General features: G+C 37.4%; 1 protein-coding gene across 6 annotated transcripts in view; it reads right to left on the bottom strand.

Annotated features, from left to right (window-relative positions):
• Positions 1-23462, bottom strand: part of KIAA0895 (KIAA0895 ortholog) — a 68827-nt gene that overhangs the window by 42826 nt on the left and 2539 nt on the right. For 2 of the 6 annotated variants that reach the window (XM_032305274.1, XM_032305275.1), the window contains exon 2: positions 18932-19001. In XM_032305274.1, coding sequence (XP_032161165.1) covers positions 18932-19001 — 70 coding nt within the window. Of the gene's footprint in view, positions 1-9330; positions 9418-9440; positions 9814-18931; positions 19002-23462 lie in introns of those variants that run through there. The other 4 variants (XM_032305278.1, XM_032305276.1, XM_032305277.1 and 1 more) reach the window with 3 other exon arrangements.

Raw genomic sequence — 23462 nt, 5'->3', positions numbered from 1 at the left:
CAGTAAAAGAAGGACACTGCCCTATTTATCTCAAAAATCATTTTAAAAATTAATGATATGTGTATGTTAAAGCATGTTTTAGTAATGTCACTTGATTGGTTAATTTTCTGAATTCTAGGCTATAGGTTAATAGGAAAGAAAACTAAGATTTTTTTTTCTTGCCAAGTCTGAAAAAAATTATAATTACTATTACATAGATATTAGAATATCATGTGATAAATGAAGGAGAGGTCAGTTTTGCCTTTAGATTTCATCAGTGCCTTAAAGAGGTACGAATCACATGATATACTGGTGGTCATGCACTGCTTTAAAACTGTGTTGACCTGCATTCTTTCATTCCACAAATAGATGGAATACTACTAATTAGGTACATGGCTATGAGAAACATGTTTATAAATCCATTGTTTCTGCCTTCAACCAGCTTCTAATCTAGCTCTGAAAGCAAGGCAGTCCTATGAAGATCTGAAAAATCATCCAAGGTAGTGTAAGTTTAAATGTGAAAAATAGAAAATACAGACAATAACCTAGAAATCAGAGAAGGACAAAAGCAATACGAAGAAAAACAGATGAGATTGCACCTAGGCCCTTAAGAACTTTCGGATTTAATTCTAAACTGACAAAATGAGTTTGTCTTAAATCCTACTTACACCAAAACTATATTATTCCAAGCTGACTCCTATCTACAAATCTGATCTCTGGCCAAGCCTGCTTATAAACCTTTCCTACAAATGATATAATTCTCTACAAATGACATATAATTCTCTCAACTAGTTCTCTTTTCCAAGTCTCAATGGATCCTTATGCCTCTATCCCCCAACCTTTGGCTCCTACTATGGAAACATTCTCAATGCTACCCGACTTGGACAGATGCCTGCCTTGCCAAGAAACATGATTTCAATTTTTTGAAAATTTTCTCCACATTCCTCTGTCATTCATTAAGATCAGACATTCAGAAATCCTTTCTATAGTAAGCAATGGTAAATACTAGTAGCAATAATAATGACATACCATTTGTTGACACTTTTATAGGAGTTTGGGATTTCACAGAAAACTGTACATGTTATATCATTTAACTCTCAGAAATATTAAATTATTTGCTCAAGGTTATATAACAATAAAGTAATAAACTGCAAACTGATTTGAATGCAGTTATATGTGATTACAGACTCCATGCATGTTGTGTTATGCATGGCCATTGGTTCATCAGCACATGTTCAATATTAAGTCTGCTACATGCACAGCACTGCAACTTTTCTTCCTCTGCACAGAACACAGACCCCAATAAGACATGGTAATCTGAATAACCAATGTACTAAGATAGGTACCAGAACTGTGTTTTATTCATTTCTGCCAATACCTAGCATGGATCTGGTAGACATTTAATAAATGTATACTGAAAAAAATGAATGAATGAATGACAGGACCCTAAACATATCACTCTCCAACCATTCTAGATAAAAAGGTATCTGCTAGGTATTGGTTCTGGAACCATTCTATAGTTCCAGAAGATCACTGCAGAAGTGAAAATACAACAGGGAAAAACCCTGAGCCAATGGTTCTTAACCAGAGACAGTTGTGCCCCCCACCTAAGGGAACATATGGCAGTCCTGGAGACATTCTGGTTGTCACAATGACGGGTGCTAAAGGCATCTTGCGGATAGAACCCAAGGATGATGATAAATATCCATCAATGCATAGGACAGACTTCTATGACAAAAATATCCATCCCAAACTGGTCCTATGATAAAGAAACCCTGCCCTAAACATAAATTTTTTAAGCTTAGAAATCATAGGGTTTAGGGTAAAGACCTGGTTAAGTACCAGATCAAAAATGGATAACAATCCAAATATGTGAGGTACTTAAAAGTCCTGCCAGTTAATATTTTCTAGGCCAACATTTTAAATTTGAATTCCGGTGTCTTAAACATAACATAAAAGCATAAATCTGCAGGGGCTAAATGCCTATTACTTGTACAAGCTGAGAGGTAGGAGCAAGACTGCACAGGGTCATGTCGAAGGTTGACTGCACAAAGAAGCCATTCAATAAATGGAAAAAAACAGCCAAAAATAAAAAGAACAAATAAAACTTTCAGTATGGGCTGGTAGGTCTCAATTCCTTAGGAGTTTTAGACTTAAGTGTTGCCAAATGGTAGTCCAAATTGGGCAGGCTGGGCAAACATAGGCTAAGGAACATCAGAACCCAGGCTGAAGCCTAATGCCCATGAATAATGTCAGTTTCCCTAAAAAGACACAACTTTACAAGACAAAAGGTGATTAGGAAAGGAAGACTGAAATGGACACTAAAAGGGAAAGAACAAGAAAACTGAGATAAGAGTAAAGGCTATTCCAAACTTAGAAAAGTCAGGTGAGGAATAGGCACAGCCAGGGAGGTAAAGGGAGGTAATCAGGTTCTTCTCTCATTTGGTTCTCATACTAAAAACAGAGAAAGTTAAACCAAATTAAAAACAGTGAATAAGGGGCACCTGGGTGGCTCAGTGGGTTAAGCTGCTGCCTTCAGCTCAGCTCATGATCTCAGGGTCCTGGGATCGAGTCCCACATCGGGCTCTCTGCTCGGCAGGGAGAGAGCTTCCTCCTCTCTCTCTCTCTGCCTGCCTCTCTGCCTGCTTGTGATCTCTCTCTGTCAAATAAATAAATAAAATATTTTTTTAAAAAATACAATTTTGATGGCATATTACATGTATGTTTTGTTGATTTCTTTAAAAGATTTTATTTATTTATTTATTTATTTATTTATTTGACACAGAGAGAGAAAGTGAGAGAGAGCGCACAAGTAAGCAGAGCAGCAGGTAGAGACAGAAGGAGAAGCAGGGTCTCTGGCTAACAGAGAGTCGGATGTGGGACTAGATCCCAGGACTCTGGAACCATGACCTGAGCTGAAGGCAGCCGCTTAAGCAACTGAGCCACCCAGGTGCCTCAATTTTGTTGATTTTTTTTAAAAAATGAATATTCAGTGTAAAAATGCTTTCTTTCGTTCCTAAGACTCAGTGGCTCTATGACCACAGAGTTCCAAGGGTTCTTTTGTTTTGTCATAAAGCATCAGTGACCCCTAAATTCAGAATTTCATTTCATCTCAAACAAGATATATATTTCAGGATACTTAATAAAAATCCTAAACCATCTGCCAAATCCCTCAGTGGGGAGTGGGGAATGGGAGAGATGTGACAGTGTGTGTAGGGCAGAACACTTTTCCCCCAGGAGTATGGCATTTCAGCTCACTTGCTAATTATCTACCTGAGAGGTTTAACATCAGTCCTTTTTAAGCTCCATCTGCTGATGTGTAAGGTTTGGGAGTGCCAAAGGTGTATTTATTTAATAAAACACGAATCTTGCCAAATGCTGATCTCTTATGAAGTTCATAAAAGTGGGACAGGTGATCAAATAACTCATACAAGATGAATACAAGTTAATTTCTCAGAGTCCCACTGATCTTATTTCATTAAAATGTACTAATAGAGACTCTAGAGGTTGTTTTTATAATTTTAACTATTATTGTTTAAGAAAAAATAACTTTTAAAAATGCATAAAAACAGGAGAGCCTGGGTGGCTCAGTGGGTAAGCCTCTGCCTTTGGCTCAGGTCATTAATCTCAGGGTCCTGGGATCAAGTGCCCCATCGGGCTCTCTTCTTGGTGGAGAGCCTGATTCCTCCTCTCTCTCTCTCTGCCTGCCTCTCTCCCTCTCTGTCAAGTAAATAAAATATTTTTAAAAATGCATAAAACAATAAAAGGTCAATAAGAAGATTTCATTAAAGAATACCCTATTCTTTTTCTTGAAAAATCAAAACTTGTTAAAAGCATATGCAGGCTTCTTTGGAGGAAGTGCACTCATTTTCTCTCAGAAAAGTAGTAAGGCAATCAATCCTACTTTCTTATATTAAAAGTCACTATATGACATTTTAGCCATCAGCAATCTATTTCACTACAACCTTAGAGTAAACAAAAATAATTTGTTAATCAAAGAAATCATTCACCCCAACCTGATTATCTTGAAGGAAAAAAGGGGAAATATTACATTAAAATTGATACTAAGTACAATGCACAAGTAGGTGAATATACTAAAATTACCAACACAATGAAAGCTTAATTTGTATCTAGAACAGGAAAAAAGGATACCAGGATTCCTGGCTTCTCTTTCCAGTTCTTTCAATGACCTCTCTGTAATATTAACCTAATCATTAAACCCCATCAGTGCCTCATGTTCCTCATCTAAAGGAATGGGAAAGAGAGGGACTCACTAAACTTTATTTTTCACAACTGTGAAGAGGCGAGGTTTCACAGTAATTATGGCTGAAAGGAAGATTAGATCATCAGAAACAAGCCTGGTGGAAAATACCATTCAATCAATTTTGACCTACCAAATGGCAATGTCATACAGTTCACTAATATTGACAAAACCTGAGAGCCTGGCCCAATTCTACGTAACAAGACCATAGGTTGCTTGATTACAAACAGAAGAAAAGGCAAAACAAAACAGTATAGTCCCTGGACAAAATTAACACTTTAATTTTATCAAGTACTTCTTCATCACTTAAAACTCAAATGATAGAACACCAACAGGAGAAAAAAAATGAACTGTGGTAACTTATATACCAGATTACTATATTGCATTGCAACAGCAGCTGAGGTTGCAAGCAACAATACAGATGAATCTCACAGACAATACTGTGCAACAGAAGTCAGATCAAAAGAGTACATACTGTATAATTACATTTTTAAGTAGTTCAAAAACAGGCAAAACTCATTTATGGTATTAGAAATCAGAACAGTGGTTACCACTGAGGGATGGGTTATAACCTAGGAAAAGGCACCAGGGTACTTGGTGCTAGAAATGTTCTACATTTTCATCAAGGCAGTGGTTACATATGCACAGATTCACTGGACTACACATTTAAGACTTGTAAATTCAATGTATCTCAGTTACACCTTAATCATTTACATGGTATATGAAAAAATCAGAATCTCTGAAAACATATTTATTGCCCAACTTGTCTGCATTATAACAGATAGCCTACTAATTTTAGTATCTCTAAATTCAACAGAACCCAATATAGTTTCTCAATTGTAAGTTAAAAAGAGAGAGAGAGAGAGAGAGAGAGATGAAAAGGCACTGCTCATGTCATTCAGGAACTAAGAAAGTCAACTTTACCTCAGGATTCCCAAAAATATCACACTCCCAGTTAGGAGCACTTCAGTGTTACTCAACTAGTAACGATTCTTTATAATGTGACAGTATCATTTTTTTGCTCACAAAGTGTTGTGTTATTTTACAGTTAGAAATATGCAGGGTAGGGCACCTGGGTGGCTCAGTGGGTTGGGCCTCTGCCTTCTGCCCGGGTCTGGTCTCAGGGTCCTGGGATCGAGCCCCGCATCGGGCTCTCTGCTCGGTGGGGAGCCTGTTTCCTCCTCTCTCTCTCTGCCTACATGTGATCTCTCTCTTTCTGTCAAATGAATAAAATCTTAAAAAAAAAAAAAGAAATATGCAGGGTATTCTATAATGCCAGAAAAAGATGATCATGGTAAAAAACACCACTTTAAACACCATCTGAAGTAACAATAAACATGCCAGAAAACAAACTTCCCCATGGCTTTCCACTCAGGATGAAGACAAAACTCCTAACCATGGCATAAGAAGTCATTTGTGGTCAGGTCACTCTGCCTCTCTGGCCTCCTTGCACCAAGTTCCCCTTAATTAGTCCACTCTAGTAGCTTCCTTTCGTTCTGTCAATCCCTCACACCCATCCATTCTCTCTCCAGACACAACACCTCTTCATACACTGTCTCCTATGTTTGGAGAGCCCTTCCTCCCCTATGTTAGATTAATTTTCACTCTCCCTTGAGTTGAAATAACACTTGTTCAGTGATAACCTTCCCTGGAAGGTTCTTTGAAGCACTTGTCACAGTAGCAGTTTTACATTTGTTTGTATGATGGCCTCTTCCATACTGAAATTCTAAGTCTCCTTATGGCATACACCTGTTTGTTCTTGCTCGATCCCTGCCTTGTTTATGAAAGGATGGCCAGAGAGGTAGCCAGGAAAAGATAATATCTGAGAGGAAGGAAAGGATACACGATTTGAATGCCTGAAGGTTAAGAAAAAGAATCATACCAAGATGGCATTAAAAAAATAAAATAGTGGTATTGAAGACAAGTTTTAATGGCAGGTGCCTACTGCTATAATACAATCAGGAGCTATGGGCCTAAGTGTATTCATCCCATATGGCAAAACAGTGGCCTTAAGATCACTTTTGTCTCCAGCATTTTTAAACATTCACTTTTGTTACAAAGGCCCATCATTTCTAGATGACTAATTAATCATTTCTTATCACTTACATGTCAGACAAAATATGGGGCAGTAGGAAATAAAAAAAAAATAACAATCAATATGGTTTCTGAACAACTTTCTGTTACTCACTAAATGAGCTAGATGTCTTCTATCTTGAAAATTTTATAATCAAGTAAAGTATGATTTTTTCCAGGCAAAACTTATTTACAGCTTGCTTGTGATAAAAACTTAAAAAACAACACCTGAGTAAGCTATCAGATAATATACCACTGATGTTAAATGAGATTTTCATGTTGAACTTCGCGGCTTAAATCAACATATAGTCACTGTAATAGTGTGGGTTTTTTAAAAGATTTTATTTATTTATTTGACAGAGAGAGAGAGAGAGAGAAAGAGAGAGAGATCACAAGTAGGGAGAGAGGCAAGCAGACGGAGAGGGGAAAAGCAGGCCCCCTGCTGAGCAGAGAGATGCTGAACTCCACTAAGCCACCCAAGCAACCCTGTAATAGTGTTCTGCCTTTCCTAGTGGTTGAAAAAATGGTCTTTGGAATGGCTGTTTATTAGTAGCTTTGACCTTGACCAAGTTAACTTCTTTGTGCTGTAGTTTCCTTACCCGTAAGCAGGGTAATACTACTACATATTTCATAGTATTGGTGTGAAGATTAAAAATGCTAATATACGTGAAGTGCTAAGAACAGTGCCAGCTGTAGTAAGCAGCCTGTGTTAACTACCAGTATAGTTATATTCAATATTATATTCAGCTCCTACAGAAATACTCCATAGAATAATATAAATGGGAAAATATTTTGAATCTTTACATTTGGAATTCCAAGGTAAATTTAACAGTAAGCAATTACTTTTACATTCTAGTATCAACATTTTAGTGGCTTTAGTATAATAAACTATCTTTAAAAAGGTATGAGAAAGCAAACAAAAACTTTTCTGATTTGATTCCATTTCAAACAGCACACATAGCATAGACATCTTATTTTACTTCCCCAGTCAGCAGTTCTACTAGGACATTATATTTAGATTATATGAAATTGTGACTAATAAGTCAAAAGATATTATACAGGAAGAGATTTCAGAAATATTTAATTGCTTTACTCCTGAGATTAGAAACCACCAGAAGAACATGGGCTTCTTAGGTATCAAGGAGTAGTGAGAGGATAGCAAGGGAAAAGGGGGGCATGTTTTCAGCTATATTCTCTTCATAAAGTTTCTAGCTGTCCAAATTGGGCTTTCTAGTATATTAGTGAAACTGCTTGTCATACCGTTCTGAAACTTCATTTATCTAGTTAAGTACTATAAAAAAGAAATAAACTATTTTGAAAAACCACCTGACCAATTACTTTTAATTATATTATATATTAAATATATTATATTTATATTAAAATATTAACTTTATTTCTAAATGCCTCAATGGCGGTTTTAACTCTTACTGAACTATAGAAACTCACTCCGAAATTATCTCAGGGTATGCAACATGCAGAATTGATTTTTGTTGCTAAATTACAGAAATGGAGTTGAGACAAGAGGAAAGAGACTACTATTTCATAAAGCACCTCTCCTTTAACTTCCAACTCCACCTACTGAAAAGGAGGAGATCCACTTTCTTTTGCTGCTGGTTCTTCAGAATACCCACTTTCTAATACTATTATTATCATAATCGTATTCTCTTTCTACAATGATTGGTTTTGAGAAAATTATTTTAATTGATATTATTTCTAAACTGTTGCCTAAAAACCTTCACTTTGACGGAATCAAACTATATCTTACTTCAAGGCAGTGGTTTTCGAATGGGGAGGGAAGTAATTTTGCCATCTAGGGAACACTGACAATGTCTGGTGACATTTTCTGGTTGTCACAACTGTGTGTGGGGTGGGGGGCTTGCTACTGGCATCTAATGAGTAGAGACCAGGGATACTGCTAGACATCCCACAATGCACAGGACAGTCCTCCACAGCAAAGGATTACCCATTAATTCAATATTAATAGTGCCAAAGCTGAGAGACCCTGCTCTAAAACGAAAAGAAGGTACGGTATTTTTAAGTACCTTTCAAATTTTTCATTGTAATTTAAGATGAAAAAATAGTGTCTACATCAAATTATATTTTAAAAAACTCTAATGCTAATTTAAGTTGCTTCTTAGATTTTAGATCTTGTGCTTCCTATCAACATAAATAAGGATGAGATTAAAGTACGAGATCAGCTCCCTATTTTAAAAAACCGAGCAGGACATAAAACACCATAAAATTCAGACCACAAGTATTTTCATTGGAAAAGAATTCAGTTTAGAATTTAAAAACTGATAGAAAAAAAAAAAAAAGGTCTGTTTGGTAGTGCAATACCTGTTAGTAAAAAATTGCGGCCTTTTTTTGACACTAGCTTGAGGATACTCCCTTTACTCTGTTGTTTTTCGTCATGATACTGGACTACCATGAACCCGGTCTTGCAGAAATGTTGATACAGGAATAAATGCCAGGATAATGGTCAAGAAAAGCTTTCTCATACGTAAGATAATATTTAAAGGGTTAACATCCATCCATTTTTTTCTTTTTTTAATAAAAGGCAAGTAAACTTTCTAACCTGCAGTCTGAACACCCATTTCTTCAGGTTGGTATAATATATACTCTACAGCGACTGCTACTAATACCAACTCAAAACGTTCTCACTGACTTAAGCATAGAGAGAAATAAACACAGTAAACACTCATACAGGAATGTGTTCTTTTGCTTAGCTCTGATTTTTCTGAACATTCTAGAAAATTAGACGCCAATACCCTATAATACCTAATACGCTTTCAAATATTTAGACAGCACATTTGTAGAGCCAGTAATGTGTATATCAGAATTTATTTCCCTAGATTCCATGGCACGCGCTTACTGATAAAAAGCGACAAAAGGAAAGGGGACCCTTTTCCTGTCTGCGCTCCGCGCATTTTCCCCGAGCGCCTCCACCGCGCCGTGCACTGTTCCTGGCGCGGGGTTGAGCGCCCGCGCCCCGCGCGGAGCCCACATCCTACCGTTACCTCGGCCTCCGGGCGGTGGGGGCCCCTCGTCGCCCCACACCCGCCGCCACCGGCTCGGAGGACGCTGGCCACCCCTGCCAGCCCAGGGGCCCGACCTTCTCAGCACTCACCCGTCACGCGAATGGACTCCAGCATCGTCCCGCCGAGGCCGCGGGCGGCTAGCTGGCTCCACGGGCACGGGGGACGAGGACCAGCGGGAACCCGACAGCCCGCCTCTAGCTTGTGGCCCGGGCCTCAGAGGTGGGTCGCGGCGGAAGGCTGCTCTCCGCGACTTGAGGCAGGATAAAGCGGATAGGGACAGACGAAGAACGTTCGGACACGGCTGTGGAAAGCGCTCCCTCCAGCCCGCAGGTGCCGGAAGGTACACACAGCGGCTCTACAGTGGGCAGCTGCGTTGAGAACCCGCTGCCGTGACGTTGCCGCGCCCCCGTTGCTAGGAAACGCTCCTCGCCGTTCGCGTGCGCCGCGCTTCGCTGAGCCTGCGCACCGCTTGGGGCGCTAGCGCGCTGGCGGCCGGAGTCGAAAGGAAGTGAGAGAAGGGAGGGAAAACTACAACTCCCGGCGTGCACAGTGAAGGCCCGTGCCTCAGGGGTCTGTGGGGGCTGGGCCCAGGGAGAGGCTTGGGGCTTCCGCTTCTGGAAACCCGCATTTTGTCGAATAATTTCTATAGACGTCTGTACCGTATTCGAGGATTTAACACTGCAGCAGCTTCACAAGAGAGTGTTGACGTGACAGCTCCCGCTGTGAATTGCAAAACCAATCTCCTCCACCCTTTGGTTAAAAGGTTAGGAAAACTAAAACAACTTTAGGTTGAAGGGCGTTGATAGCATCTTCATTATTTGAGGAAACTGGAATACATTTATCAATTGAGTATTACAGCTTAATAGCCTTAATACTAAAACACGAAATTTTATTTTTTTTAAAGATTTTATTTATTTGAGAGAGAGCGAGAGAGCGCATTGAGGAAGAATGAGAGGGAGAAGCCGGCTCCCCGGTGAGCAGAGAGCCCCAGGTAGGCTTCATCCAGAACTCTGGGATCATGACCTGAGCTGAGCAGAAAGCTAGCGCTTGGCGGACGGATCCACCCAGGCGCCACTAAAATACGCATTTTAATTTATGATTGTGCAACTGATACCGCTGGATGTTGTTTTCAGTTTGTTATTCCGTGAAAAATATATGGTATAGAGACTATACCATTCAACATATTTTTAGAGCCTGATGTGTGCAAAGTTCTAAGACAAGCCTGGAGGACATAAGTAAATGAACTAAGTCTTCCGAGCTTACAGTTTAGGATGAGCTCATAAGATGGTGTTGGCACTGTCAAATGTCCTGGCACTGTCAAATTTTCTCTTTACCCTTCCTCAAGGTTGAGACAGGACACAGAAATATGTTTTCAAACTCAGGAACAAAAGTTATGTTAACATAATCTAAGAATGACAGAAAACGTGTGAGGATTTGTAACTTTGCGATCAGTTTAGGAGGGAACAGTGGAAATTTAACTATCACAAATAGTAGATGACCTTACATCATATTCTGTCTCAAACTCCTGCGAATACTATCTTCAAAATATATCCAGAATCCAGCCACTTCTCATATCATCACTGCCAGCATTCTATTTCCAGCCACCATCTCTTGTTGGATTATAGCTATAGCCTAAATGATCTCCATATTTCCACCCTTGCCTTCTTAAATTTATTCTCAAAATTCAGTGGCCTGTGTGATCCTGTTGAAAAATCAGATGTCACTCTTCAGTGCAAAACACTTCAATGGCTTCCATTCTTACCTATGACATCCTTTATGACCTAGTCTCCTGTCATCCCTTTGATGTCATGTCTCCCCGCTCTCTGCCCTGGTCTCTTCCAAACACATTGGTGGTCTTGATATTTCTGAACAATGTCAAGCACTGTTTCACCTCAAGGCCTTAGTAACTTAGGATTCCAGCAACCTGGAATGCTCTTCCCCCAGACAGCCAAAGGACTAGCTCCTTCACCTCTTTCAGGACTTGATCCAAACATCACTTCTCAGGGAGGCCTTTCCTGGCCATTCTATTTAAAATTCTACTTCTTTCTCAGATCTCCTACCCTACTTCTCTGTTTCATTTTTCCACTTAGTACTGAACACTAATTTAATCAAATATTTTACTGATTTATCTTGTCTCCAGCCTTCAAATAAAACTTCCATAAGTGAAGTGATTTTTGCTTGTTCACTGCTGTATCCCAACATCTATAATAGTGCCTGGCACATAGTTTATCAGAGAGAGAGAGAGGGAGAGAAAGCAAGCACAGGCAGACAGAATGGCAGGCAGAGGCAGAGGGAGAAGCAGGCTCCCAGCCCAGCAAGGAGCCCGATGTGGGACTCGAACCCAGGATGCTGGGATCATGACCTGAGCCGAAGGCAGCTGCTCAATGAACTGAGCCACCCAGGCATCCCGTGCCTGGCACATAGTAGGTACTCAATAAATATTTGTAAATTAATGACTAAGTAGACAATAGAAAGTATGCATTTTCAATGATAACTCAAAGAAAATAGAATGATATAAAATGGGATGTAAAGAAAGAATCTTCAGGTTAGAGCGCTTGATAGTTTTGAGCAATGAATCTTTGCATTCATAAGGGCAGTTACTCCTGCAACATATGTCCTATGGAAAATAAAAGGCTATAAATGAATATATATCTATCTTCCTTATTTAACTAAAACTCTGAAACCTGCTTTCCAAGTTTGCTATAAAAATGCATCTATTACCACTCCAAATTTCTAATTTTTAAAGTCACTGCAATTTAAGAATTGTTAGTTCTCAAAAAAAGACTCCTAAAAGATGTTTATAAGTCATATATTTAGCATTTATATAAAGAATTTACTTTGAATGTTTTTACTGAAGCATACTTAATCATACTGTCCATTTTCATTATATTCTGAAGAAAACAAAATGTATGTACTTGCATATAAGGTATTGGGCTTAGTACTTTTAGAGTACATTATAAAACATGATACTTATCCTCAAGAAACTTACTGACTAGTTAGGAAAGGGTTTATACACACATACACACACACTAAATTTAGAAAAGGATGTGCCCTAAATGTTTACCTCTCTCAACAGACCATTAAACTTAAGAATTCCAAAAATAAACAATTTGGCACCTCTGTAGTTAGATGCATCTAGAACATTATTTCATTCTTTACTTTTAAAATTGTTTTTTGGGGGTGCTGGGGTGGCTCAGTGGCTTGAGGCCTCTGCCTTCGGCTCAGGTCATGATCCTGGGATTGAGTCCCGCATCAGGCTCTCTGCTCAGCAGGGAGTCTGCTTCTCCCTCTCTCTCTGTGCCTGCCTCTCTGCCTACTTGTGATCTCTGTCTGTCAAATAAATAAAAATCTTTTAAAAAATTGTTTTTATGGTCACTCTACCAATATTGCCTTGTGGATAATTTTGATTTCTTTTTTTAAAAGAAAAAAAAAGAGATCATGACCTGAGCCGAAGGCAGAGGCTTTAACCCACTGAGCCACCCAGGTGCCCCTAATTTTGATTTCTAAATAATCTTTAGTGATAAGTGATATTAAAGGTGCATATCAATTTAATCAAAGCGTTTTGAAAAGATGCATATTCTTTGTGTATTATTAGGCATTGAAGTACTCTTGTTAACAAATTTGTGAATACAAAGAGTTTATCTAATTTCTTACAAAACTCGTACTGTTATCAGCTCCTTTTACCATTCCTGCCTATGCAATTATTCATCCTCATCAAGCTTTGTACATCTGCTTTGTTAATTATTGATTTGTGCTATGCCTGCTTAGTATTTCCATTGGGTACAGCATCTGCAGCTGTCCACTTGGCTGCTTTTGAGTCAGCATTGTTTTTACATATCCACCAGAACAATGAACAATTCCATCTTTCTGAGAAACTTTTCTTTATATCCATTTCTATATAAACCATTAATATTGAGACAAAAGAATTGATTGATTATCAATTACTACTCCATTTTCATAAAACTGATTTTAATAATTTATATTTATCTTTAAGGATGCACTTCCCCTCTTTTTAAAGTTTTACTAAACTTAGGTTTTCCAACAGTAGCTAAAGATGCCATTATAGTTGTCCTACTATGTTATATTTCATTTTACTTTCATAGTCATTTTTATATACACTGCCAATATTATATTGCAGATCATTTTGATTACTGAATATCTTTAATGATTACTTCCATTCAATTTTACATATGAAAAATGATAGAAAAATGGGAATTTTGATAGAAATTCTTTTCTGTATGGTGGGATTTTTATGTTATGGAAAAGAGCTTATATTTTTCTTATCTTATCAGTAACTTTTTTTGTTTAACTCCTATGTTAATCTGTATATTCCATGTACATGATGTACACTTTTCATGATCCATGGAGTTTCTGAAAGAAAGTCAAAACATCTTTGTAATAAGAAGGGATCATTTTTGTTTTTGTTTTAGAAAACAGACCAACGACCTCCTTTTAAAAGACTTAAATACATTTGATCATTTACTATGAATGGGGGAGTTGTATAGTAAAGACTAAGAAAAAGGAAGAGAGAGATGGGGAAGACTTGAGAAGGCTGCTAATTAATAAGTATTGCTAATGGGGCGCCTGGGTGGCTCAGCGGGTTAAAGCCTCTGCCTTCGGCCCAGGTCATGATCCCAGGGTCCTGGGATTGAGCCCCGCATCGGGCTCTCTGCTCAGTGCAGAGCCTGCTTCTCTCTCTCTCTCTCTGCCTGCCTCTCTGCCTACTTGTGTTCTCTGTCAAATAAATAAAATCTTAAAAAAAAAAAAAAAAGTATTGCTAATGTTAGTGGAAAGACAAATAATTACAGTATTTCATCTTCTATAGAAAAGGTTCATATTGTTTAGGGCTGATCAAATATACATTATGCTTGAAACTGAGAAAAAGTTTAATTTCTTAAGAAGTTATCTCAGTAACTAAAAGAAATTAGAACAATTAAAATAATATTCACTTAGGGGCGCCTGGGTGGCTCAGTGGGTTAAAGCCTCTGCCTTCAGCCCAGGTCACGATCTCAGTGTCATGCAATCGAACTGCCCCACATTGGGCTCTCTGCTCAGCAGGGAGCTTGCTTCCTCCTCTCTCTCTGCCTGCCTCTCTGCCTGCTGATCTCTGTCTGCCATATAAATAAATAAATAAATCTTTAAAAAAAAAATAATATTCACTTAAATTTTACATAAGAATTTAAAAGTTTGGGGGGTTGAAGTTTCTAGAAAATATTTTTTACTTCCTGTTTACTGGAAGCAGTTCTATGTCTTTGAAAATAAATGAGTTGAGGAAAATTCATCTGCAGCAGTCTGCTATTGTATAAGAACAGAGGAACACCTCATTCTAACAAACATTAACAGAAACCTCAGGGCAAGCTGTGAACAATGTTTTTTGACTCATAAAAGGAAAAAAAATCCAAGGAATAGTTGGTTTCTGTGGCATTTGAAAAAAATTTCGAGTGACTTTTGAATGCTTTCAGGATGTCTGTATTGAAAGAATGGAATGTTTTCAGTATGTCTTTTTCAGGAGAATGAAAAGCATTAAGTGGGAGACAAATCAAAGAATGCTATGTGAAACCTCCTCTGCCTTTTCACCTCAATGAAAACAGCACAAAAATCCTGAAAAACACTGATTTTTTTTTTTTTTTTTTTTTGGATAGGTTGTTTGTTGTAAATGACTAGGGGAGGAAGGATATTTTTTAATCAGATAAAAAAATTGCCTGCCTTTATTATATTTTGCAAAAATCATGATGTGTTTTAGTATACTTCTTCCACAGATTTGTTAAGTGCCTCTTTTATACAAAGCAAAAGATGATGAAGAAGATATGATACCTACCCTCAAAGAACTTCCTGATAGTGCATACACACATATGTAAACATGATGTATACATCAACCAGTCTTTGAGTACATACATCAAGGATGCTGTGGTGAGAGTCCCAGTTCTCTTAGAACATATATTACAGTGGGAGAAACAAACAAGAATCAAGTTAACCAAAGTATAATTATAGATAGGTGCTATGAAGTATAGTAAATCAGGGAAGTAATGCTAGATGGTGACTTGTCCTAGGCCGGTCTGAAAAGGCCTCTTTGACAAACTTTTGAGCTGAGATCTGAAGAGTCAACCACAGTATATTTGGCTGGGTGGGGGGTAGGGGGAGAGGGTTTGGGGAGACAAGCATTCTAGGTGGAGGGGATTGTAAATGCAAAAGCCCTGAGATGGCAATGATCCTGACATGATCCTGGAACTATATGAAGGTCAGCATGATTGCCGTCCAGTGAGCTGGGGGAAGTGGTAGGAGAAAAGGCCTCAGAGGTAGGCAGGGACCAGCAAAAGGAATTTGGACTTTATTCAAAATGCAATCAGAAGCCACTGGTTGATTCTAAACAGGGCAGTGACATAATATGGCTTATTTGTTTTTAAAGATCCTCATTGACTGTTCTGAGGACAATGGGTAAGAGGGTGAGAATGGAAGTGGGGAAACCAGATAGGAGACTTCATAGTGGGCCAAGTGAGGGTGATAATGGCTTGGAGTGGAACAGGAGCTGAAAAGAAGCAAAGAAGTAGAAGACCCAGCATATACTTGGAGGAGATGATCAGTAGTAGGTTGAGTATATGGGGAGGAGAAAAAGAAGGAATTGAACATGACTCCTGGGTTTTTGGCTTGAGCAACTGAGCAGATAGTAGTATTATGTATGGAAATGAAAAAGATGAGGGAAAAACATGTTGAGTGGGGAATTCTATTTTGGTTATGTTAAGTTTAATATGTCAGTTAGAAGTCCACGTCAGTATTTCAAATAGGTGGTTGGATATTAGAGTTCAGAGCTCAGGAAAGAGATCATGTTAAAGAAATAAATCTGGGAGCCATCAGTATAAGGACAGTATTTTAAGTCAGTGGGACTAATGAAATCACCCAGGGGAGTGTGTATAGGTAGACAGAAGAGGTCAGGGTAGAATTTAGAGTTTTTAGTCATTTAGTAATGGAGCAGAGGAAAAGGAGCCAACAAAGTTCTTTTCTCAAATATACATATTTAATAATATGTATATAATATGTATATGTATATATAAATGTATTTTGTATATATAATGTATATATATAAAATATACAATACACACACACACGCAGAGTAATATATACATAACTATACAACTATATGTGTGTATACATGTGTTTTTTTCTGACTTAAGATTAGCTGTCAGACATGATGCACTTTTACCCCTAAATACTTTAGATTATGCACATATATATGTAAATATGTATATCTGTGTATGTGCATGTTCAGAGAGAGGGAGAGAGGGAGAGAGAGAGAGAGGGAATGAGAAAAAACCAAATGTAATAAAATGTTAATATATTATGAATCTGGTTAAAAGCATCTTGGAATTCCACTTTTCTCTATGTATATATATATAAAACTTTTGCAACTTTTCTATAAGTCTGAAATCATATCAAAATAAAGTAGTGCAAATTGCGTACTGAAGTGGAAAATGAACTAGGTGGGGAATCTTCCAAGACATAAGATTCAACCAGCCTCATATAGATATATCCAAAGGTGCTGTGAGGACATTTCAATAGCAGGATCAAGGTGAGAAAGCCATGGATGTAGCAGAGCAGGGTATGTTCAGGAAATAGCAAATGATTGAGAGTTGTCTATTCTTGGAGTCACTTTCCTTGGCATTAAATGTTAAGCAAAATTAGTAGTAAACTCATTTGCTGAGAGTAAGAGAGTGGGATGGGAAACTGATAAGAGAATTTGATAGGGATTTAAACGGATAAGAATGAGAGGATTCTGAGCAACATGAAACATCCAGTTAGTTGGGATAAATTTGAAATGGAATTGGCTCAATGTTTAGCAAGCCAAGAAAAATAGAAAAAAATAGAAGGTTAGAAATTGGGAAGTTAAAAGCAGCAAGGTCTTGGGCCCAAGGAAAATGATATTGAAATGGTTTCTCTTGGGATTGGTTGGGTAGGAAACAGGTAAGACATAAAGGAGTTGGGCAGTGTTTGGGGAAGAGACCCGGAAAAGGCCAATAACAAGTTCTGAAAATCTTAGTCATAATCTTCTTGTTTCCTCATGTACTATTTTAAGGGGCTGAATTAGGTGTTCCTTACCCAGCTCTTAATTTTTTTTTTAAACTCCCTTTTCTCTTAGCCTCCTTTTCACAATAGATTGAATTACTTAGCATGTGGCCTCATAGAGAAGGGCATGGGCTATAACATTTTTAATTTGATGAAAAATTAGGAAAGGAGACAAACCATAAGAGACTTTTAATCTCACAAAACAAACTGAGAGTTGCCAGTGGGGAAGGGAGTATGGAGAGGGTGGTAGGGTTATGGACATTCGGGAGGGTATGTGCTATGGTGAGTGCTGTGAAGTGTGTAAGCCTGATGATCCATAGACCTGTACCCCTGGGGCTAATAATAAATTTTATGTTAATAAAAAAAAATTAGGCAATGAGAATATATTGAAGGTTAAGGTTGCAGGGCTTGCAGGGTTAGCAAGAGTAAGCAGCAGTGGAGAAGAGATAAGGATTTGAGATTACAATCAGGAGGCCAGTTTGGGAGTTTGAAATTTTAGACATGGAGTCTTCCAAGTATCAACTAGCAACCAAGTATGGCCATACATGTGATGGCTGAGCAGAAGACAGGAGGACATCAGTCTAGTTGGAAGGTTTGAGGAATGATGAGGTCAGGGTGGAAGAGATGATTGTTTCCAAATGTTTTATCAGCAAACATTTCTCAATGGACTGTTACATGTCAGGCCTGAATGGTCTGAGAAAGACCAGGATGGTGCCTGACTTCGAAAAGCATGGAAGTAGGAGTGAAGGTGGATGTCACAAATGCCAAAATTTGGGAGCATTAATGAGAGAGTAGAAGAGCCCCTGTCTAAAAGTAGTATGTGAAGAGAAATTTTTGAATTTGGAAGATAAAGAAGTTCATGACAGACATCAGTGGGGTACACTGAATCTTCTTCTGACATCCATTTTAAGAAGATTTTATTTTTGATATCCAATAGAGAGACTTTGATGTTTAAGAAACATAGGCTTCTGATACTCTGTAATATTTAAGAACTGCCTTTCTTTAATATGGATAATTTTAAACATCTAAAAATAGGCTCTGTGAATATAGCGTTAAAAAATCTAAGTATGAAAAGGTAAAGTTATCAATATATAAATTCTAGTGTGAAAAGTAAATAAAAGAATTGTTCCTCTTTATGAAAGGATTTGCTGTAGTCCTTTAATTATGAATTCTCTTAATACCCTTCCTCACCACTTGAGAAAGTAAAAAGGAGATTAAAACTGTATAAATTTTGAAAATAGTATGACTGTTGTTACATCGGGTTTTAAGAACAGTACAATATGTTCAGAAAGCACAATTTGTTTTCCTTCACTTTGGAATATGAAACGTTTTCATTGATTAAATTAGAAAAGAAAAAAAATCTGATGCTAAGAAGCATTAAAATGTGATGTTAGGGACCATTAATAGCAAAGATAGTAATAAATAAAACAGCCTTTTCCATAACATGTATGACATTCTTTGATGGTTCTTATTTCTTCATTATAATAAATATGTAAAAGAAGTGGCCTTTCAGCCAGATAACCTGAGGTAGAGAACTTGACTTTAATCCTTCTTGCCACTGCCTTGTTGTTAGACCTTGGACTTTTCTCTCCCTATAAAAATAAGAATATTGAAATCATTATATTATTTTGTGAATGAAATGAGAATTAGTATGAATGTATTTTGAAAAATTAACTGTAAATACATAACATTTGGAGTGTCTTTATCAAGTAAATGCTTTCAAATTCTTGTGTTTTTAGCCCTCCATTAATTTTATCTTTGAAAGATTATTATTTCCTTTTTTGAAAAGTAAGGATCTCAGAAGCAGCAAATACTCATTAGTAAGTGTCACCTTTAATCTACATAGCCTTGATTCTATTCTTAAGTTAATGTAATAAACTGTGGTCTTTACCTAAATAACTTGAGAGGTTGTGATTTCCATATAAAAAACAGGGAAGACAGTTCTGATAACATCATTTAAGCCAAAGGGCACAGTCTAACTACTAATAATCATGTGATTTCAGCATACATTTCTTTGCAACAGTTAAAAAAGAACTTTTTTTAAAGAAAGCAATTCCAAGAGAAAAGCATGGTTGTCATTTTTCAGGCCTTTGGATGCAGCTCGAGGGCATATTTACATCATTATTGTGTCTTTGGGGATCCAAATAAATTACTTAATTGAAATGTCAAAAGTATAATCTAGGATTTAAAGTCAGGCCGATTTGATTCAAATTGTTAGGTGATGGTCTGATCACTTAGTCTCTTTGTATCTTGGTTTCCTCATCTCTAAAATAGGAATAATGCTTATTTTATACTCATTCATTCAACAAACATCTACTGAACTTATGTTCCCAGAAGGTGCTGAGTTACAGCTATAAATAAGATATGTTCCTGCCATTCAATAGCTTACACTCTAGTAGGAGGGACAGATAATAAACATAAATACTTAACAAAACTAATTCCACATAGGGACGTCTGGCTGACTCAGTAGGTTGAGCATCTGCCTTGGGCTCAGGTCATGATCCTAGGGTCCAGGGATCAAGTCCTACATGGGGCTCCGTGCTCAGTAGGGAGCCTGCTTCTCCTTCTGCCTGCCACTCACCCTGCTTGTGCTCTCCCTCCCTTTCTGACAAATAAATAAATTAAATCTTTAAAAAATAATAATAATTCCACATAAGTGGTAAATGGGATGAAAAGAATAAATCAGCATAATAGGATAGAAACTGATGGAGAGGGGGCAGAGAGGAAGGGAGTGGCTACCCAAAGAGGGAAGTCTTTGAGGAGGTAGTACATTCCATCTCACACTCAATTAATGAGGAACCAGACATGTATAGAATGTATAGATCTAGAAGAGCATCTAGGAGGTAGAAAATTCTTGAAGGAAAAAGGAATTTGCCCAGAAGAAAAGCCCATGAGGCCGGAGCCTTGTGAAAAAAAGGGAGAGTATTGTAGAGGAAAACGGAGTCTGAATCATTTAGGGCCCTGTAGGTATGAAAAAGAATTTGGATATTATTCTAATTGCAATGAAAGACACGAACTAGCTCTGAATAAAGAAATGACACTGCACAATTTACATTTTAAAAAGATCCTTCTCTATAAATAAATTACTAAAACTAATAAGATAGTTGAGTAGGTTTGCAATAATCATTTATGTTCCTACATACCAGTGATGATTTAAAAACAAATAAAAAGATAAGTAAAAGTAGCAACAACAAGAGTACAAAGGAATAAATCAGTTTAAAGATTTGTAGGGAAGCACATTATAAACATTTTTGGAAAATATTGAAATAGACTTAAATTAATGAAGATCAACCACATTCACAAATGGAAAGGCTCAATATCACAAAGATGTCAACTCTCCAAATTATGTGATAAATTCAGTACAATTCCAAAAAAATCTCAAGAGGATTTTTTTTCTCTTTGTGGAGTTTGACAATCTAACTGTAAATTGGAAAAACAAGGAGCCAAATGAGCCAAGTCATTTCGTCAGGTCAATTTAATTTTTAACTTGCCTACCAGATATCAACACTTAAAATTAAGACAGTTTGATAATAGAAGTAGAATAGAAAAACGAACCACTTGAATAGAATAAAGAGCTCCAAAACAGACCTATAGTATGTACATAAAAAGTTGATATATCACAAAAGTGGCATTACAGGTTGGGGGGAAAGAATGGACAAATAACTGCTGTTAAGACATTTGGTTTCCAGGGACACCTGGGTGGCTCAGCGGGTTAAGCCACTGCCTTTGGCTCAGGTCATGATCTCAGGGTCCTGAGATCGAGCCCCACATTGGACTCTCTGCTCAGCAGGGAGCCTGTTTCCCGAACCCCCGCCCCCCCACCGGCCTCTCTGCCTACTTGTGATCTATTTGTCAAGTAAATAAATATAATCTTAAAAAAAAAAAAAGATATTTGGTTTCCAAATAAAAAAAATCAAACCAGGTAATTTAAAGACAAAATGATGAAAACAATACTTTTTAGTAAAAATATGGGAGAACATCTTTACAACCTCAGAGTAGGGAAGGATTTCTTGAAACACAAAAAGCACAATCCCTAAAGAAAAATATACATATATCTAATTACATTTATATTAAACATTTCGGTACATCCAAGACATCCTAAAAGATAAACCTGAAACTAAGATCCTGAAAAGATAAACCATAATCTAAGAAAAGATAATTGCAAGCTAAAAAGTTATTTTTCCAGAAAATACTAAATAAACAACAAAAAGTCTATGAATCAATAAGAAAAAATGAAGTGCATGGAAAAATAGGCAAACATATAGAGTTGACATTCACAGAAAAGGAAAATTGGAAGACCAATAAACACATGAAATGATGCTCAAGTTCAGAAGTAAGAGAAGTACACCCAGACAGGAATGGCAAAATCTAAAAAGTCTCCATGTGCTAGGGAGGCACTGAAGTAGCTGGCAAGCTCATGCACTGCTGACTAAAGTAAAACTTGTGACAATCATTTTGAAGAGTAAATTTTTTTTTTTTTTAAGATTTTATTTATTTATTTGACAGAGAGAGAGATCACAAGTAGGCAGAGAGGCAGGCAGAGAGAGAGGGGGAAGCAGGCTCCCCGCTGAGCAGAGAGCCCGATGCGGGACTGATCCCAGGACCCTGAGATCATGACCTGAGCCGAAGGCAGCGGCTTAACCCACTGAGCCACCCAGGCGCCCCTTGAAGAGTAAATTTATTTTTAATATCTGGTAATAATATTGAAATATATTTATCAAAATAATTCCTAGGTACATTACTGTAGATAAAATTTTGCATGTGTATAAAGGAGACATAAAAATATTTATAGCATCACCTTATGACCCAGCAATTGCACTACTGTTTATTTACCCGAAAGATTCAAACATAGTGATCCGAAGGGGCACATGCACCCGAATGTTTATAGCAGCAATGTCCACAATAGCCAAACTATGGAAAGAACTTAGATGTCCATCAACAGATGAATGGATAAAGAAGATGTGGTATATATATACAATGGAATACTATGCAGCCATCAAAAGAAATGAAATCTTGCCATTTGCAACGACATGGATGGAACTAGAGGGTATTATGCTTAGCAAAATAAATCAATCAGAGAAAGACAACTATCATATGATCTCCCTGATATGAGGAAGTGGAGATGCAAGGTAGGAGGTTGGGGGGTAGGAAAAGAATAAATGAAACAGGATGGGATTGGGAGGGAGACAATAAGAGACTCTTAGTGTCACAAAACAAACTGAGGGTGACTGGGGGGAGGGGGGTTGGGGGATGGTGGTGGGAGAGTGTGCAATATGGTGAGTGCTATGAAGTGTGTAAACCTGGCGATTCACAGACCTGTACCCCTGGGGCTAATAATACATTATATGTTTATTAAAAATTTTAAAAAATATTTATAGCATCGTGGAATCTTTGGAATAAATATTGTTAATGAGCTAAACATCCACGAACAGGATAATGGATACATAAATTGCAAGTATATTCATATAATATAATATAGCCCTGAAAATCAATGATATGCAGCTATTAGTGTGGATGAATCTCATAAAAAGAATATGGAGCAAAAAAATAAACAATTGCAGAAAAATACATACAATAAAAAATTTTTATGTAGATCACAATATATTGTTAAGGATACATATGTAGATGTAATGAAAATACATAAATTTCATGGGAATGATAAGCATTAAAATCAGAATAGTTTTAACCCTCAGGAGGAAAAGGTGAATGGAATTAAGAGACTCACAGGAGACTTCAAGTATAAAATTATATATCTCTTTAAGCTAGGTGGTGGGTACATGGTTATGTTTTATTCATTACTTCTTTATAAACCAGAAATATTTTATAACACAAATTTTAAAAGGAGAAAACTTATCTCCAGCTTATAGACTGAAGAATGAACTACCAGGGGGTAAGAATGGAAAAAAAGGAGACATGGTAGGTGACAATGGCCTTAATTCAAATTTAAACAGCTGCAGGAGGCCGACTCTGATACTGATACTCTTTTAGAGGAAGAGTAGAGGAGTATCTAGCACAGTTTCTGGCAGCTGGGAGGTGTTTAACATGTTGCAGCT

This window comes from Mustela erminea, chromosome 11 (genome assembly GCF_009829155.1).
Source record: "Mustela erminea isolate mMusErm1 chromosome 11, mMusErm1.Pri, whole genome shotgun sequence".
Classification (NCBI taxonomy): domain Eukaryota; kingdom Metazoa; phylum Chordata; class Mammalia; order Carnivora; family Mustelidae; genus Mustela; species Mustela erminea.
The sequence above is the reverse complement of the archived record's forward strand: the minus strand, read 5'-3'. Positions and strand labels throughout refer to the sequence as shown.